Below are 20859 nucleotides of genomic sequence, written 5' to 3'. Positions count from 1 at the left end.
AATTGCCTTAAACGAGCTTCAGTTGTTTGTTAAAAGAATAAATAGTTTTTTGGTTTTTAATTTGGTCAGGAAGTTTGTTATATATTTTTATAGCCATGTGATAGGGGCTTTGATTTAACATTTTGATATTTCTAATCCCGCGGGATCCCGAATTTGCAATCTCGAGTCGGGATTGCATTCCCTAGTAGAGATGCTTTTATTGATAGAATCTTTCATGCGAAGTGGTCGAGTTGAACAGTTCAGACGAACGGGTGATAAACAATGGAATGGAGATGAATCTGTCAAATAGTTATTTTACGTTTGGAGAAAGCTTCAGCGGCGATGTATGTTAAAACCTTCTATAGATGAGCCACCGACTGAAGATTGTGGTAATTTATCTACGCACACTGTCACCAGTGTAGTGTCACCTTCCATATTACACGAATCACAACGTCTTGAAATTCAAATTATTGATACTCCCCTGTTGAAGAGTTCCACACGCATTTATTCTTCGGAATTTCTCTGAAGACTCCAGATCATCAAAACATTCCAGCAACTTTTTTCGACAACCATAAACCAACAGACGCATACTCCAGAACCAGATACGCCTGCTTTCAAAAGTTTTACAAGAAAGCGAGAGTGATAGTGATGATGAGGATTTGGAATGGTACTGCATCATTTGTTGTGATTCATATTCAAATTCACTTCCAAGAGAAAATGTGTAAAATTGGACACATATACAATGTATAAATGAAACTGATGATATTATGTATGTGTCCCAACTGTGAGTCAGATTAAGAATTTAATCTGTAATTAATATAAAATGAAATAAACTTTTTCCTACTTCATAGCATTTTAAATAACCCGCGCATTGTCTTAGACGTTTAACTTTAGTGTATTCAATCTGTGGTGACAGCACTTCGTTATGGTTCATTCCTTAGACTCTGGTTTTGTACAATGAAAAAGCAACGTGGTTTTATTTTATAGGGAGATATTTCTGATTAAGGAAACATCATTTGAAAGAATAGCTTTTAATGTTGTTTCTCTTGTAACAGGTTAGTTATTAAGTATAACTTGTATTTAGTAATTAATTGTAAAATAATTGTTTTCTGAAAATAAAAATAAATCTCTTGTTACAGACCAACAACTTTGGTTTTTTTTTTGTTTCAATAAACCACCTATTACAAAACAACATTATCATAGCTATTACAACAATGGAGAAATTAAAGTTTGAATTTACTGTAAAACACAGTGAAGATCCAAAAACAAATGCAATATGCATAACCTCAATTATGGACGCCGATAACCACACTTTCCTCATTCACAATTCAACCGGTACGACTACACGACGTGGTAATAAAAACCCAACATTACCAAAAAGTAAAAGCTACACTTCAAAGAAGACATGAAAAAAGAAAACGTATGGTTTGCACTAACACCCGAGTGACATGATGCTAATGTGGACGAAGATGGAAACATTTAAAGGTTATTTTCTGGAGGAAAAAACACAACAGCAAGTATGGTCATGAATGAAACTTCAACAAAAGTTCTTACAAGAATCTTGGAAAATTTCTCGGAATTGAAGAAAGAATCTAAACAGTTTAATTTGAAAACAATAGCTGAAAAGTTTGTAATAAGATTTTTCGCAAGCGCCGCACTTTGTTTGTATTTTTTTTGTATTTTACCTTTATTTTGTATTTTACCTTTATTTGAATGTGTTACAACATGTAAAATCTGAATTTTGCTTTATAGAAATCCTTCTCCTGAACGGGAGCCGCCACTGATGGCTGGTGGCATCAGCGGCGGCGAGCCAGCCCACGCCGCCGGCTGAGTATGGTAAATATCTTACTAATTATTATTATATAAATAATGTGTGTGTGTGTGATTGTAACATAAAACTTTTGTTTTACAGCTATGCCGTCAACTTCACGGCAGCCCATGCCCCCGCTACTTCTGGTGCTAGCTAGCTATTGGTGTCAATATGGTAAATATCTTATTTAATAATATACAGGGTGTAATCGTTAAGTGTGCACAGGCGATTTTTCCGTAAGTATTACAGACAACAAAAAACTTTAAACCGATATCGAAAGTACTTAACCTAATGAGTCAAATGGCCGTAATAAATTTTTAAAAATAAATCGAGAAATATCAAAAAAATTATCTTTAAACCCTCCCATACATTAAGTATGAAATATGAATATCCCATATACATTTAATATGGAAGATTTTAGCTTTCTTTTTCTTTTTTGGTTTTCTGCTTTAATTACTTCGCGAATTTGAAGTGGCATTTTCCACGCTTTTTTCGGACATTTTCACGCATTTTCCGGATATTTTCCGGGGATTTTCCGAGCATTTCCCTGGCATTTTCCGGGGATTTTCCACGCATTTCCCAGACATTTTCCGGGCATTTCTCAGGCATTTACTTACTTGGGGAAAGCGATAAATGTGGATATTAACCAAACTAATTTGAAAGATATACATAGAGTTAGGACTAAAGATAAGTCTAGTACAGTAGTTGTAAACTTTCAGTCTGCCGTGATGAAGGATAAGGTTATCAAGGGGGTTAAGTCCTTTAACAAAGGCAAAGACAAGTCTGAAAAGCTCAACACAACACACTTCCATCTTGTAAAAAATAAACAACCAGTATATGTCTCTGAAAGACTTACCTACAAAACACAGAGATTGTATTACCTGGCTAGAATATTTTTAATAATTAATTTTGCAATATTATTAATTATTGAATCTTTTCCCCACCACCCAGGAGGTAGAGTCTGGAAGCGCGTTTTTTTAAGTCGAAAAGCAGGTCTGAAATGTTATGCAGTGTGTTTCCATTGTTCTAGAGTCTGGGAAAAGAGCCAATAGCCAATATACGTATAGTTGAGAGTACTTAAAAATAGTACTCACTTCAGAGCGCGGTAAAACCTTAGCTATTAACGTAATGAAAAAATGTTGTAGGTAAAAGTTGTTTCTCGAAAAACAATCTACAAAAATGGTCTGATATCATTTATTCGTAAAATGATAAAAAAAAAGTTTTATTGAAAAATATAACTAGCTCTTATTTCTGAACATTTTCGCTTATAACTTTTTTATTTGTAGTTCTACGACAAAAAGTTGCTGGACCAAAGTTGTAGAGAATTTAATTTGCAATGAATAATGTTAACATTTTTTTTTATCAGATAAATAGTTTAAGAGATATATCGTAAAAACCATTTCAACCGCTATTTTCAAGAAGGCGGCCGTGGGACAAGGGTGGCGACCCCACAACCTGGGAACTAATCAGTCAAGAATTAAACAATGGAAGGAGTTGACACGTGATGAAATTTTGACATTTCTTGGTTTACTAATCCATACGAACGATTCGCCTAAATAGACTCAATGACTACTGGAAACGGCTTTTTAACATACCTTGTTTTCGCCAATATATGTCACGTAATAGGTTTCTGTTAATATTAAGATGCCTTCACTTCAGTTCAGAACCAAGCGATGAAGATCGTTTGGCTAAAATTCGTCCAATTATGAATCATTTAAATGAAACAATGAAAAATATCTATTATCCAGGGAAATAAGTTTCTCTAGATGAATCAATGGTGCTCTGGCGTGGTCGTCTACTATTCCGCCAATACATCAAAAATAAGCGGTACAAGTATGGCGTGAAATTATACGTCCTTGCGGAGCCCGAGGATATTGTGCTAAAATTCCAGTTATATGCCGGTACAGGTGATGAGAACTCAGGATTAGGACATAGAAAATTGTTTTAAAGTTACTGGAAGAGAAGTTGGACGTTGGCCATAGCGTTTATATTGATAATTATTATAATTCATATGATTTGGCGGTGAAATTATTGGATCGCAATACCTACTGCACTGGCACCTTGAGCAAGAATAGAAAATAAAATAAATAAATAAATTAAAAAAAAGAATTGCCAACTTTACAGAAGTTTCGAGCAAAATTACATCAAGATATTAACTTTATAGGATCCAAAAAAAATTTGGGTCGATTAATAAAAAGAATTGAAGAAAAACAGAAAATAACCGAAATATTTTAGTAGACGCATCAGCCATTCGGTTGTTACGAATCAATTACCTAAAAAACTCGATATAATAATATACATTGGCCTCGTAAGGCCTAATGTATATTAAAATTAACAAAGTAACATTTAGCATTCCAGCCCGGACATAAAAATCAAATCATCTCATAAACGCCCATTGTATATTTCAATATACATTTTTGAAAAGCGCGGGTTTTATACCCGGCGCGGCCTAAGATGATCCCTATGACAGTTCGTCTTAGTGATTGCTCGTATGATGGATCGTGTCGATACTTTACTATTTTATAGGCTAAGGCGTGGTTTGCATTCAGCCACGTCGGTAAACATGTTTTTACAAATATTATAAAATGAATTTTTAACGTCTATTATGTAAACGAAGCGGTAAGTAAAACGAAAGTTTTCCAAAACATAAAAATGCACCTTATCATTTTCTCGTAATCTTTAACCCGTTTAACACAGTGTATATTATTTTATCATGAAAATGGAATCCCCCATTTAATTTTTCTAAAAAACTTATATTATCATAGGTAAGTAAATTAACGCGAACGGTAATTAATTAATTAATTATGCTGCGATCTTCTGTTCCATTCAATAGAGAATGAACTATAGCTTAAGCATGGAAAAAACGTGAACTCGTTTCCATTATCGAAATTTGTTTATCGATACTTTCCGCACTAGTCGATAAATGCCAACGATGTAAGTTATGAAGGACGTAAACGTAAAGTCAGATTGATATAATTTCTCGTAAATGTTAAGAATTGTTATAATTCCAACGGAATATCATTGTAATGGCATAAAGCTACGTAAAAATTAATAAATGCCATTTTTAGACGCCTCCAATACGTTTCTAATTTAATGGTGACGCCATTACAAGTTTGTCTCTTGAGAATAACTGTCAGTGTCATAGGGATCATCTTAGGCCGCGCCGGGTATAAATATAATCTTGAAGTTTAGTTGTCTTTTCTTTCGAGTGTTGTGATTGGTGAACTCTATGAAGGGATTTTGACAGGTGACATGTGGCCGACATATTTAGGAAATCAGTCAAACTCCGCCATTTTGTCAACCATGTTATCAAGAGAGCGTACACGCGAGTTTAAATCTTAAATAATTCATTACATCCTTATGTATTTCTTTATAAAAATTCGATAAATTCAATTAACAATGTTTAATTTATTATAATTGATCTTATCGTACTTACTTATTGATCTTATAGTAACGAAAACAAATCAGACAGCAATTCAAAAAACGGGACGTAGCTTAAACTTAACTTAAATCAATAATGGGTGCAATAAATTTCCCCATGATAAGAATGTATTGGGAAAAAAAATGGAGAGTCGCAATGATTGCCAATAATATGTCAAGAAATCGATTTCTATTGCTTAACAACTGATCTCACTTAGTGTAAGAAGTTTGTAATTTGATAATTTATATTTCAATAAGAATAATTTTTCAAGAAATAATTTGTTTCATATTTATGATCATGTAAACGCCCAATGTATGATAAAATTGACATCATGTATTCAACATAACATAAGATGCATCCTATTCCTTTTTACCTACTAATAACGCAAAAAATAGTTTAAAAATCCTAGAACTATTTTAGACAAAAAATAATTAACCTGTTTCCTCCGTGGGCGGATACTATGTGAAAATATATTGTATATATTACATTTAACATTGGGCGTTTATCTGATCTTTGCTTTTAAAACTTGGGCGTTACGAGGATAAACGAAAAAGATACGTGTACTTTGTTACTGTTTTTGGTACCTTCTATTGAGCCAGGGAGAGAAACCTCAAGTAACGTGACATCGCTGGACGAAGAAGCAATTTGTGACAACGATTCTTCTACACCAGCATTAACACGACCAACAAAAGAAGATAAGTTACGAAGAATCTTTATTATAAATATTAAGAGATATAACCAACCACTAAAGGACTATGCAAAAAATCGTCCCATATCATCAACAGATGCCAAACATATCTCATTAAATACATCTCGACATTATGATTATTTTTTACTATGGCGACATCACTGTAGGATATGGGGTTATCGAGCAATAAAAAAAAATATGTTATACTTATACAGTTTTAAAAAAATCGTCCCATATCATCAACAGATGCCAAACATATCTCATTAAATACATCTCGACATTATGATTATTTTTTACTATGGCGACATCACTGTAGGATATGGGGTTATCGTGCAATAAAAAAAATATGTTATACTTATACAGTTTTATTAAGTATTAAGAACTGAATTAAAAATGTACTATTTAACTAAAAAAAACTCGAGAGAGAACAGCCGTAAGACGTACTTTACCCTCCCTCCTTGCTCCGTTACCCCGACCGCACCCTTTCGACGCCTGCGCCCGCGCACCTCCCTCAGTCGTGGCTAGTACGTTCTGCTGTGTTCGCGTTGTTTATTTGTGCGTTATCGGCTTGTTTGCGACTATTACTAACCTCTGCTTGTTTATTGGACCTTTTGATTGCTACTCGATGACCCCGGCACGTTTAATGGACTGTGATTTATAAATATGGAGACTGGACGCCAATGTGTAATGTGTCCTAGATCTGTTTTAAGACAGAGACGACATATATTACAAGAAACATTGCTTCATAGTAGTCCTGAGTTAGCGGCCTACATTTTGCAAAATGGATTGACACAAGTAAGTCACAGTCATTGTATTTATTTACTGATTTATTATACATATATCGATAACTTTTAGATATTATGTAGAATACGTATAATGAATAAGAATAAGTGTCATGTAGTTAGAATATATAAGCAGATAGAACATTGCTACGATACTATATGATACATTTTAGAATTGCTTGAATAGAAATATAGCACTTAAAGTATAGCTTACGTTAGGAACGACTCAATCGTCCGGCCATAATTCCTATGAGGAATGAGATATTTTTACCTGCATAGTTATTTAATCTCACCTTAATATTTTTATAGTCTAGTCCAAAAGTGAGTGTAGATTGTGTTCCGAGTTCTAGACAACTGACAAGCACACATATAACACCGATATAATCAATATAACACAGAAAAAATACTTCTGCTTATTACAAAAACACACATATGCTGATATCTTCATTTTTTCCCTTTTCAGGTAGTATTCAATAACGTAATGGCAGTATGCCATAGATGCTGGCAGAGAGCCAATAATAATGACGGTGGACAACTACGTCTTGAGAACGCTCCCATTGTAGAAGGTAATTACATCTGTGCTATTAATCCTTATCAAAATAAATTATTTCATCACTAAGTACAGTCTAGCTTCGCCGGGACAGCTAGTAATAAATAAATAAATAATTTTAGATGCTGACAATCAAGAACCCCCCAATGTTGCTGAAGCCCGCAATGTTGCTGAAGCTCCCAATGTTGCTGAAGCCCCCAATGTTGCTGAAGCCCCCAATGATCCTCAGGACAATCCAGAGGATGATGCTCGTTTCTATGTTCGCGATTACGTACGTGCACCGAACACTTCACGGCTCTGTATGTATAGGCAATGTAGACATGAAAATCTACGACGAGTTCCTGTGTCTATCAAGCTACATTTGGTATGTCATTATCGATTATATATTCCACCGAGTTCGCGAATATGTGAAGAACATTTAAATAACTATGATTTTGAAGAGTTACTGGATAATGTAAATGTTACACATTATTTTAATGCTTCATTTTTTAGTAACATGACAAACATGTTAATTGAAGCAATCAACAATAGGACAAGATTCGATTTTGAAACATTATCTTCACTGAATAATAGTGAACTTATGTTTTGGACTGGATTCACTTTAGAGCAGTTCAACGTCATTTTGGAAGAAACGCCATCGCTCGTAGAAAAATGCAGACATCCCCGATCAGTTCTCGGAGCTTATTTAACGAAAATACGAACTGGAGAACCTAACGAGCGACTAGCTACGCTTTTCGGCGTAACACGTCAAGTGTTTGAATATCGCCTAAAAATAGCGCGACAATGCTTGACAAGTCAATATGTACCAAGACATCTTGGTATAGGTCATATTTCTAGAGATGAGCTTCTAGAGAGAAATCTATTTTTGCCCAAACATATTTTTGGAAATGAAAACAACACCAAGTTAATTATTATCGCAGATGGCACATATGTATATATTGAAAAAAGCACTAATTATTTATTTCAAAGAAAAACTTATAGCCTCCACAAGTTTCGCAATTTATTGAAACCATTTATTTTAGTAAGCAGCGATGGATATATCATAGATGTATGACATCTAGGCCCTTTTCCTGCAACAACATCAGATGCAACTATTATGCAGAACATAATGAATGACGATGAGCACTTACTACATTGGTTACTACACAGAGAGGACGTCTTTATTTTGGACAGGGGCTTCAGGGACAGTATTAATGATATTGAGTCCCTTGGCTATGAACCTCACATGCCACCTACCAAGGACAGGAACGCGACCCAGCTATCAACAGAAAAGGCAAATGATTCTCGGTTGGTGACTGTGTGTAGATGGATTGTGGAGGCGGTTAACGGCAAATTCAAAAACCGTTTTAAGTTATTAAAACAAACTTATTTTAACCGAGCTTTGCCAAACATGTTTGTCGATTTCCGCATAGCAGCATCATTAATAAATGCTAATTACCGTGTTGCTACAGACCACAGGCTTGCGCCGGAATTCTTTGAAATAATTCAAACTAAGGTTCATCAACCTAACCTTTTGAAAAATTATGTCGAAGGCAAAAATCTGAACAGACAAAGAGTTAACTTTGTGACGATGGAGGCCACCATGCCACATCTTGAGGACTTTCCAGAACTGACTGATGATGATATCATTTTATTCGCCTTGGGGACCTACCATATAAAACTTGCAAAATCCTACTGTGCGGAACATATTCGGAATGGAATTTATTATATTGAATTATTTCGAGAAAACCAGCTAACTGATTTGCCAAGGTATAATATTCGAGAAGATAATGTCTGGTTAATTAGAGGACGAATACAATCTCGACACGTTAGATCGCGCGTTTATTATTGTTACATATTAATAAACCGAAGTGAAACTGGCAGACGTGCTATTGAACAGTGGTATTGCACATGCCTAACAGGGGCGCGTACGGTTGGAAGTTGTGCCCATATAATATCAATTATATGGTATATGGGCAAAGGTCGACATATCAACTTTAATCTACCAGCGGCAATGTTATCGACTATTATAATAGATGAATAATATAACGTTATTTTTGTCTGGATAATAGTTCTGTTGTTATTAAGTGTCTACTTGCACAATTGTTTTTGTGTTATTAATACTTAAAATGTCTAGTTGAACAATTGCTTTTTGTAATTATCGTCTAAAATGTAATTTTTTATTTTAAAATAAAAATACTTTATTTTTGTCAAAAGTATTTTTAAAAAAAAAACTCCGTCGAATTCCGAACTAAAAATTGGTACTGACTTTTCATGGGACGTAATACATAATGATATTGAAACTTGTCCCATGTCTGTTGATGGGATGGGACACTGCCCATACATTTTTTTGCATGGTCCTTTAATTTATTGATTTAAAAATATTAAAAAGTTTTCATAAAATTTTAAAACTTTTAAAAGCTGCCCACAGTGAAGAAGTTTGGCTCAGGCGCCAAAAAAGAAATGCGTCCAGACGGAGTTTGGAGACAATTGATGAAATGCCGGAACAATTATTTCATGAGCGTTTTAGGTTAAACAAAAAAACTTTTAGCGAGCTTTGCTGCAGCCTACGTAATGAAACAAAAATACGGGGGACTAAAGAAATTCCTTTGGAAGTAAAGGTAATCCACAGTTGCTTCACTGCGATTGTTTATAAGTGATGTCCGATATTTGAAATGCCCAATAAAAGGCATGTGTTGTGCATATCTAATATATTACGTATCCTAATTCTACTTATTATCGTAGGTTATTTGCGCTGAGTTTCTTCGCAACGGGATCCTATCAGAGAATTGTGGTTGTCACACATTTGCCACAACGCACTACAAGTAGATGCATTAGGCAAGTTGTTGAGGCACTCAACAGTCCTCTGTTAGTGAAAAAATGGATAGTTTTCCCTCAAAAACGCCAAGAAAAAGCAAGAATTCGACAAGAGTAAGGGTTTTTATTAATTTATTTACTTACTTTCAATGTTTTGTGCAATTTTAATACATAACTTAATCGTTTGCATTGAAGAAGGTCGCTGCTAAGGTTCAAGGTCAGCCAATTAATTAAACAGTCAATATTATAATTTATATCACTTTCTTAATTTATGTTGTCCACCATCGCCTAGGCATCCTTTTTTTTGTTTTATTTTTGGCTAAAATATGACAGTATGCAATGGCACATAAAGTCAATCCTGCTGCCGTCTCCGTAGCGTCGTCCATATCGGTTGGGAGCGAGATGACTAATGAGAACATTTGAGAATGTGAATACTTGCTTGTTCTCGGCGAAAAGTCTTGGCGAGACTTCTCGCGTGAGTCTGGAGGTCTTATTATGTTTATGTGTTATGATTTGATTGATATTCATGTACTATATATGTATGTTCTAGGTAAAAAGAATTGCCAAGATAGTATGGTGGAAGAAAGTACAAGTAATGAAGAGGAAAATTATCTCCGTTCTCTACAAAGAAGAAATATTAAGCACTTCACACCAACAAGTAAGTACTATGTAATTTATACTGGCTTGGTGAAGTAGTGGTCAGTGAACTTGACTGCCAAGCCAGAGTTTGATTTCCCACCCAGGTTGACCTGATTGAATGTTTGAGCATTTGTGTGATGAATTTGGATGTTTGTTCTGTGTCTGGGTCCTGTCACTTATATAAGTATGTTTTGAAGAATATTTATGTACTTATGTTTTTTGGCTGTCTGGTTACCATAGCACAAATGAAAGCTTAGTTTAGGATCAGATGTCCTACAATATTTTATTTTAAATATATATATATATATATATACTATGGTATTATCTTATAGGTAAGTACTTACCTATTTTTTATTTATATTTCAGGTAGTAAAAAAATAATGTCTGAAACACAGGCTCGGATAACAAGAACGGAAATCAACATCCAACATGACCATTGACCAGGCATTATTTGAGCTGCGCTTCGAGAGAGAAAGAATTTTGATTCAACGGGCAAAGAACACACTTGAATTTGAAAATATTATGCATACGTTGCAAATAGAGAAATTAGAGTTAGAAATTAGTAATTTTAAATAAAAGCAATAAAATGTTTATGTACATAATTATGTTTTGTTTCATTTCTCATTTCCAGTTTCATTTTCAGTTACATTTCAAGTGATGGAACTGCCCGTAGCTTTTTTCTGCATCAGTAGAATCAGGAATGCCATGGTGTCTACAAATATTATAAAATATAGCAGGAGCTACGTGACATGTGGTTGTTAACTTGGTTGCCATTGTTTTTGATAAGCAAGGAAACATTCTTTTCCAAACTCCTTTAGTTCTTTCAACAGTGTTTCTTGTTTTAATGTGAGATTTGTTGATTTGTTATTAGTGCACGTGGGCCTAATTCAGGCAAATTAAAATAAATAAATAAAAATAAATAAATATTATATATATATATATATATATATATATATATATATATATATATATATATATATATATATATATATATAATTTTTTTAAAAGACTCTGTCAGAGGAATAAACGAATGAGGATGACCGCCTATGCACACTCATCTTTGATGAAATGTCTCTCACACTGAGCATCCAATATGATGCAGCAAATGATTAATTGCAAGACTTCATAAGTCATAATATCGAAATGAAAATTGCTAATCGTGTTCTAGTGTTCATGATCAAAGGCATCAAAAAGAACTTTAAGCAACCAGTAGCTAACTTTTTTACCCAAAGCCGTCTGCAACGTTAGAGTTAAAAAATATAATCAAAGATGTGATCAGGCATGTTCACTTGACTGGCTTAAAAATAAATTTAAATATTGTGTTCCGTCTGTGACCTTGAAACTAATGTCAATGCACTAAGTAGCTTAGTACAGGACAAAAGGAGAAATATTTAAGAAATGGAAAAGAATAGCGTTATGAAATGTATGAAGTGGATTCAAAGCTAACAATTCCTTTATTTGACGTGCCACATCTAATAAAAGGCTTAAGAAATAACCTTTTAACAAAAGACATGCAGATTATCGATTTTGAGGATGAGACTAAGATAAAATTATAAAATGGGAATACTTTCAGATGTTATTTGAAACAAACAAAAGTTATGGAGAGCTTAATATGTAATAATATATTATGACTTTTTCGGCTCATGCCTTTATGTGTCTTGCAGGTTCTCGAGCTCATACTTGGTACAGTCGTTCAGGGTTTTGCAGTCTAATTTAAACTCTTTTTGTTATGTAAAGGAACTAGATTCTCCGTTTATCATAGAGACTGGGATTGTACGTTTTAATTAGCTTTTTTTACTTTTCAGGTATGTTCACAAAATCACAGAAGAGCATATACACCCAGAAAAAAAATGATAGTGAAAATGCTACCCTAATATTCAGCCTGTGGCGGTTGCTACAGAACACTTGACAGTAGTGCTTCTACTAGATAAACTATTTGATAGTTTAAACGCGGGAAACTTTCATATAATGAATGGAAAAATTTATAGAGGTGGAGTGAAAAAAAAATTCACCCCACCATAAGTTATGGCAAGACAGCTATACATAAAAAAAATGTTAAATATTTAGTTAAGAAAAAAGACGGTAACAAAATACGTATTCAACAATCATCTGCGCGATTGATAAATCCGAGCAATTTGCAACATTTCATGTTCGAACCCGGATTTTGGATTTTTAGAAACGCAATCGGTGTAGAAGAAGTCGCAAAGTAGGCCAACTAAATAATCAAAACCCTTTAAAGCTTCCCTGCTTATATCGCTTCTGTATTAAGATATATAGATAGATATATATATTCTGGGGTAACTCAACAGACGCCACAAAAGTATTTTTTCGTAAAAAAGCATTCCAATATGTTCAATAGTGTAGGGAACTGCTGTCAACTTGGCCAGAGAGACCCGACCAGGTTAATAATACCAAAGTATAGTAAAATTCAACTATTGTGAATCCTAGTGAAGACATTTTCCGCCAGTTTAGCACAGTCACAAATCTTAAAGACATCACTGTTAGTGATTGGAAATCGGCAACATCAACTATCTTGAAATCGACAGCTACAGTGTACATATTACAGTGTAATGCTACAAGTACACATGGGAACTGAATTTGTACTCTTCAATGGAAATCCATCTAGAAAATCTATCCACAAGTACTTGGATTGCATCTGCCGTGTTTGGGGTTTCAAGAATGAAAGTGTGGAGTACATTAAGGAAAGATAACCAGCATCCATATTATTATCAAAGGACGCAAGAACTAATAGCAGTTGATTGTCTTCCTAGACTTACATTCTGTGAGTGGTAAGGCAGCCAAATAATGATCAATCCAGATTTACCATCACAAATTTTATGGACTGATGAGGCTACATTTACGCGATGCGGGCTGTCAATCATTCACAATGAGCATTATTTGGATTCGTTTGTGCCCATACGGGCACAAACGAATCCGCATGCGATGAGACAGGATAAATTTCAACATTGATGGACTATTAACGTGTGGGATGATATTGTTGGAGATAAATTAATCGGCCCCCTGTTCCTGCCGAAAGGCTCTCAGCCGACAACTATCTCGACTTTTTAATAATGACTACTTTACAGGACCATTCGGAGGATTTACCATTGCGTACCTACGTTGTACGTTGTTAGATATTAATCAATTCATCCGAAATAAAGCAGCCACAGTCGGAATCAAAACCTACGAGGTTTGTGAGTCCCAGACTGGCTACTTGTGGCGGTTTGAAGTGCACGTAGGGCATGACGAATCTCCACGAGATAGTCCTTTGACTGGGGTTGTGCCGGCACATGTGCTTAAACTTCTCAATGGTCTTGAGCACAAGAGCCACACGGTTTGGATGGATAACTTTTATAACTCTCCTGCGCTTGCGAAACTAAATATATGTGCAAAGGATGCGTGAAAAGAACACCTTTGTGTCCAGAATGTTTCGAAGATTGGCATAATGATTTTGTATGGGAATAATGATTAGATTACTACTTAATATTCAAATATTATAATATTACATTGTTTAGTTGAAATAACCGTTGATTGTAATACTTAATTCAAAGAAGAAATAATTTTTTCACTTACTTAGTTGAAAAATAAGTCTATTTTAGGTGATGATAAGGCTGATTACTTTAATTAAGAAATAATACATTTAGTTTTCGATTCTTTGTTTTGTTTATGTTTTAATATGGTGATTGAGAAGCTAGTGTTCAGGTTCGCAAGGCCCTCGGTCATTAAAAACAAATTTAAAATTTAATAAAAATGTGGATTGTTTAATATGTGGTAAACAAACACGAAATAAAAACAAAACTCTTTATTTGTGCTCTGAAATGTCGGCGGCGGGACAAATCTTTTATACTGCCTGAAAAAAACTAGATCACGTTTTTAAAAAAATTGACACTTGCGAACATCCAGCCGATTTAGTTGCAATGGAAGTAAAGTATCAAAAACACTGTTATCGTGATTATCTACACTACCAAGAAATTCAGCAACTCCAGCAGGTAGACCTCAAAATAAAATTCCACATGACGTACTTATAGGTTAATTCAAGACCTGCCTATGCCTTGAATATAGTAAAAGCTGTATGCAGAAGGGACGTGGAAGCTCTATGCAGAAGGGACGTGGAAGCTCTATGCAGAGGGGACGCTACACTGATCACTGCTGATACTGCATTGAATCTTATGATCATAAAGCTTGGACGAAAAGGAAGGAATGACAACAAAAAGTATTACTGATGCCTTAAAAAAGAGAATAAAAGAACGACGACTCCATTGCGCAATGTGGGCCTTTTTATATGTTCACAATCCTGATGAGTTTGTATCGTAAAGTATCGGCCGATGAAGTGTTTCACAGGCCATCTAATACAGAAATAGAACAAGTAATTGGGTAAATAAATGTTTGAGTTTCAACAGAGATTCAACAGTTCATGGCAAGAAATACAGTAAATCGTCAAACCAAGCAACACGTACTAGTATAACACTTTAAAAGAACCGCATATCATAATTTTATTAATCACACATACACAGACACACACACACACACACAAACACACACACGCACACACTCGCACTCGCACTCACACTCAAATACTCATACACACACATTGCATGCCTGAAATTTGAATGTTTTTAATTCCGGTCTTTGTACTTTTTTATTTTTTTGTTTTTGTACAATTTTTATATATTTATAGTGTAGTGAAATTTAAATTTGTATAGACTATAGTACAATACTGGCTATGGCTAAAAGGCTTATTAGACCACCCAATTTTTAGGGACCCTAACCCTAACTAAGAGTGGTGTAATAAGACTTAGGGAGTTAGTGTCCCGATTTAGGGCGATCGGGTCTGCCCGATCTGCCTAGCTCCCTAAGCGCCCTGCAGATTGGGTGATGTAATAACGTTTAGGGCGGTTAGGGAGCTCAGTTGCCGCGCGACTGTTGCGTGGAGTGGCTGCTTTTGTATGTAAGGTGTCACCAAACTTCCCTACTACAGGTTTATATAACTTAAAAGGGAAGTTCCAAATGTTTGTGATCACACCGCCATGTTAACAAATAAATAAATTGTTTAAATCAATTGTTTATTTCATTGTTTTAAAACTCAACAAGTGTTCAAATTGTTCTGCACCTACTCTAATTAATTCATTAAAACTCCCAGTTCAAGCACGCTTAGTATAATTGCATATTTGAAAGCTTTTCACGTAACCGCAAATACTCTTTCACCCAGATCTTTCTCTTCTTTTTTTAATATTTGTTATTGCGTCAACGGTTGCCACTGCTACAGCAACTTTTTGAAGTTTCGATACTGACGGCGGCATAATGTATAATGCAACAATACGTTTATCTCTCTAGACATTCGCGTATAAACTGAGTTAGGGCCCAATTCGCAGAGAAGTGTAATAAGCGCCGCACTAACTAGGGTACACGCCCACCCTAGATGCAGGGCCCTTGATATCGGGTAGTGTAATAAGGGTATAAGTCTAATGTGGAAGGCGTCGGTCGTCTCTAGCACAGGTTTATACCTAGTTGAGGCGATCGTCGAGTTTGTATTATTTTATGTCACTGTATTGGTACTCAATAAATGATTTTTATTTATTTATTTATTTAAACCTGGGTAAGAATTCACACAATCACCCATACTTAGGCTCACCCACGAATACAATAAACTCAAGACTTAGACTTCAGTCAATCTTAAACAAAGTTCAAATCGTCGATCCTTGAAGTGTAAGTGTACAATGAGGACCTAAAACAAGATAGCTTAGTTCTGATCAAGGAGGATAATGTTCCACCTTTAACATGGAAACTGGGTCGAATAACGCACGTCTTCCCGGGGGCTGATGGGATTTCCCGAGTGGCTGAAATACGGACAGCGCACGGAATCATACGTCGATCTTTTGCAAAAATGTGTCAGTTATACCCCTCATGATCCAGCTTCACTGACGAGTGCTTCATGTTGGAAGCATTTCCTGAGTTCTTCCAAGGCGGGCGGTATGGCGGCAACACCGGTGGAACTTTAACCAAGTGTGGCACACTGTTATAGAGCTTACTTAATAGGTAAGTGCATTCTTTCTTTATTGAATTCCGTATACATATATGAAATAGAGTAATTGAACATTATAAGGTCAACGTTATTCAACAGGCACAATATTTAAATAAATTTTTAGAAATACAACGTTTTCAACGTTTTTTTTTTCATCTTCATCAAATATTGGATTATGGCGACGCACTTCTGTGATGAGCACAAAAATGCATCGTCAGTCCATCAGTTAGAGAATTCTAATGTTATCTTATTAATATAAGAAACATGTTGGAACTTGTCGGTACCGACTACCTGTAAACTCTGTGAAATATTGGCCGTCTAATCTGCTTTTCGACCTTTTCTATTAATGTACAGTAACTGCCGTGTTACGCGGAACTCATGTATCTTGAGATACATGAGTTATGAATAACAAAGCTTAATCGAGTGTGATTTATTTCAAAAAAATATTATCGATACTACGGCAAACTCTGGCAACTTAAGATACAGCATGACGCGTAACACGATTTGTATGGGATTCAGCAATGACTGTTTTAATACAATTATTATACAGTTTTAATAAAAAATACAATTATTTTTAATCTTTTTACAGTTAAGCTCCATGACAAACCACAATGGCAAGTCCGGGGGATCAAACAGACTGGAACAAGTGCGTGTATTGTCAGATAGACACGGATCAGTCTCTTGTTTGCCCTGCAGCATCTAAAGGTACCGGATATGTGAGTCTCGCTGAAAACGCTTCGACCCTATACGAGCTTGGAAAGTTACCTGAAGATATTGTGAAGAGACTGAAGGAAGGTGGGTCATTTTTGGAAACTCTACAATCCAAACAAGCAAAATTCCACAAAAGCTATCGTGCTTGTGTCAAAGCTTGATAGCAAACCCTGAATATCCCAACTTTGAAGATTGGGGATGGAAGAAAGAAAATGGTGTATCCAGGACTCCATTATGGAGCGCTATCAAAGAAACCGCAGCATCCGTAAAGGAGTTAACTAAGTGTTCCTGTCACAGCTGCATTACAGGTCGATGCCTCTGTAGGAAGTCAGGGCTTCCTTGTACTGGCCTCTGTAAGTTCGGGGGAGATAATTGTGATTTTAAAATAAATATATAATGTATAATTTTCACTGGACCTAACTGCTTGTTTTATTTACTTACTTGAATCCTAGTAAATATACCAATAAAGATAGCTTTGTGGCGTTTCTAATTTATATGTTTATGGCAACACCATCTGTGACGCCGGTGACATTAGAATTTAGAAGGTTCAAAAAGGGAACGGATAATTTTCCTATGTTGTTTTTCACCTTGTTTCTTGTTTCACTGTATTTAAATATAAATGTGTTATGTGACTGTGAAAATAAATAATCATTGATCAACAGAACAACGTGTTTCAAATATCAATCTAATAATGGGAATACAAACCCCATAGCTTTCTTGCTTCGGAACGAGTTCCAGTACATAACATATTGTGCAGAAGCAAAAAAAGGAGTTATTCAATTGAGTTAGACGCTGTGAGCTATAACTCGGGAACCAAAGCTTATACAATAATTTGTTAGGTATCGTTTTGTAGCTTGATGTGTACAGTTTTTAATAATTTTAGTTCATTTTATCACAACACTTTTAATTTTCCATTAAGTGAAGAAAAATAAATAAAAATAAAAATGTATTTCTAAGTTTACAATACATTGACGGTTTTATTAAAAAGTATATGTCTTATCACTATAAATTTAGTATTGTTGAGTAGGTAATTTACCGACCTTTATTTGTTTCTTGAAAAGTAAACTCATTAGTCCTATCGTTTTGTAGAAATTAAAAAAAAAACAGAATGAGAGAGATAAAATGGAGAAAGGGGGGAAAAGGGGGGGATCATTTCTCAGCGTGTTTCCTTATCGAAATTAAAGCACATATATAAAAGCTACATGTATGCTAAGTTTTATGCTTTCTGCCAGATGGGACCGTAATTAAGTTAACAAGCCGTAGGGTAAGAGCGGGCAACTCCAGTCAGGAGATAATACCAGTCACTTTACTATTACATACAGAATGGTGCGCTAAATGCACACACACATGTAAACAAGGTGGCGTGATCGTCCCCGACCGCACCCCGCCGAGCTCCGCTCAGTTCCGATTACACGCTGAGCTGGAGTGCAGGTCGTCAGTTTTCGCGCCAATTTGATACAATTTTTCGTCCACCGAAAATAAGAAGTAAAAAAAGTCTTTAATTTATGACATTAAACCAATACTAAATTGATTTTCGGACTTCTAACTGATCGAGTTTTTAATATTTAGTCTTATTTCACGCTGTTATTTGTTTATTTTGTAAAAAAAAATGATTCACAAAAATACCTTCTGTCGTCTATTGCCGGTCAAGCTGACCGGAGTTACCCGCTATAGTTTTCTAAAATACTGTTTGTCGGGTAATGCCGGTCACTTTAATGTAAGTGATAAATTTATTTTTCTTCGGGTGATACCAGTTCGCTGACTGCAATCTACTATAGTCATGTAGAATTACAGTAGTATTATATAATATTTATAATCAATTTTGGTTCCAGATGTCAGGGAAGCGCGGGAAGGTAAAATGGGATGAAAATTCCCTAGCTCAAGCTTTTCGATTGGTGGCAGCGGGATATCCAATTAGAAAAACTGCAAAAGAAACTGGTATTCCATTTTCCACGTTACAAGAAAGACTTAAAGTCTGCGGTGGATGTTATAAATAGAAGGATGCAAGGTCGCGATAGGAACAGGCCTGAAAGAGGGACGGAAAGCGAGTCTGAAGATGGTGATGAGTTTTTTGATGCGGATGGATGTAGAGATTTTGAATGGACTTCTATGGAGTCATTTCAGGGGAAGGAGGAAACGTTTTTACCTGCAGTTACTGGTTCGACTCAGGAATATAATTCGGCCTATGATGCTTTTCGTTCCTATTGGGACGATGACATTTTAGGTCTGATTGTGTCTGAGACGAACCCTTCTAAAATCTCTTCTAAAATCGCGTCTTCCTCTTTCCAGTCTGAATGGTACGCTACCAACATTCACGAAATTTTGTACCTTTTTTCTTTCTGGATGATGCTGCAACTGGTGATGGTTGGCATCATAAAAATGCCAACCATCACCAGTTGTTTCTCAACTCACCCACTTTAAATGACCGAAGTGTTCAAATGGATTTTCACTCGAAAGAGGTCGAGAGCCCTCCATTTTGTAGATGCCGTCCCCGCTAATCCCTCGAACGATACTGCTAAAACCTCAGATCGACTATACCGATTGAGACCGATCATATTACATTTTTATCATATTTACAACAGTAACATGGTGTGCTTAAAAGTACAGCTGTTGTAAAAAAACTTATGGCACCTTTGCTTAACAAAGGATGTCGATTATTAATGGATAATTGGTATAATTCATCTGCATCGGTACTTTAAGACCATCCCGCCGAGATGTTCCCGTTCTAATAAATAAGGCTCCGCTAAAAAGCGAAGAGATTATTGCCAGACATTCCGGCGATGTCTCAGTCTTATCATGGCAAGAAAAAAAACGTATAACCAAGATTTCTACTTGTCATGGTTCACATACTGCATTGCCTAGAGTTCCATCTAAAGATATGTCTCGTCCAGTACCATTCAAACCACAAGTGGTACTGGACTGTAATAAATTCATCGAGCCTTATTTATTGGAACGGAAACGTTGTCAAAAATGGTACATGAAGCTCTTTAAACGGTTGGTCAATGTTTCCATTCTTAATTCACCTATTCTTCTTCAGTCATCCACTAATAAATTTCATGTTTAGTTTTCCGCCTTCAACTAGACTCCGACTCTATCCTCGCAAATCATCTTTCTCATTGTCTTCGAGGTCGCGGATATACAGTATCTAGCAGTAGATCTCACCACCAACAAAATTTCATTTTGGTTTCACGGTAGCTATTTGAAAGGTATTTATGAGAGAAGTGAAAGATATTTGAAGTGCTGGGTGTTTGGTGTGTGGGCGTTGGTTTATTATGATATTATTATCCCGGCTTAGTAGTAGAAGTACCAATTATTTCATAGATTTGTGTCATATTCAATAATTCCGCTGAAATTAGAATTTTATGGAAATGCCGCCGATTAAGAAATACACTTTCCAGCAATATATTTATTTCAAATTGGGAATCTCCTGCTGTTTTTGAAGAGAATTAAAATACACATTA

General features: G+C 35.4%; 1 protein-coding gene and 1 long non-coding RNA gene across 5 annotated transcripts; both read left to right on the top strand.

Annotated features, from left to right (window-relative positions):
* The first annotated feature begins 1125 nt into the window (after positions 1–1125).
* LOC149476110 (uncharacterized) lies at positions 1126–11266 on the top strand. Of its 4 annotated transcripts, none has more exons than XR_016317916.1 (5): positions 1126–1496; positions 1732–1815; positions 1892–1963; positions 10577–10684; positions 11032–11266. It is a non-coding gene; the product is annotated as an uncharacterized LOC149476110 (long non-coding RNA). The 4 variants fall into 4 exon arrangements; XR_016317919.1 differs by having other exon boundaries at positions 9955–10684; XR_016317917.1 differs by having other exon boundaries at positions 1732–1963.
* On the top strand, positions 5975–9369 carry LOC149476111 (uncharacterized). The gene is made up of 3 exons (XM_089712675.1): positions 5975–6693; positions 7144–7246; positions 7353–9369. The coding sequence occupies exons 1-3, from the start codon at positions 6562–6564 to the stop codon at positions 8282–8284; spliced, it is 1167 nt and encodes a 388-aa protein (XP_089568801.1). The 5' UTR covers positions 5975–6561; the 3' UTR covers positions 8285–9369.
* Positions 11267–20859: the final 9593 nt, after the last annotated feature.

This window comes from Colias philodice, chromosome 29 (assembly GCF_061535455.1).
Source record: "Colias philodice isolate Cphi_HAF_F1 chromosome 29, ilColPhil1 Martin Lab GWU primary, whole genome shotgun sequence".
Classification (NCBI taxonomy): Eukaryota; Metazoa; Arthropoda; class Insecta; order Lepidoptera; family Pieridae; genus Colias; species Colias philodice.
This window is presented reverse-complemented; position numbering and strand designations above follow the sequence as displayed.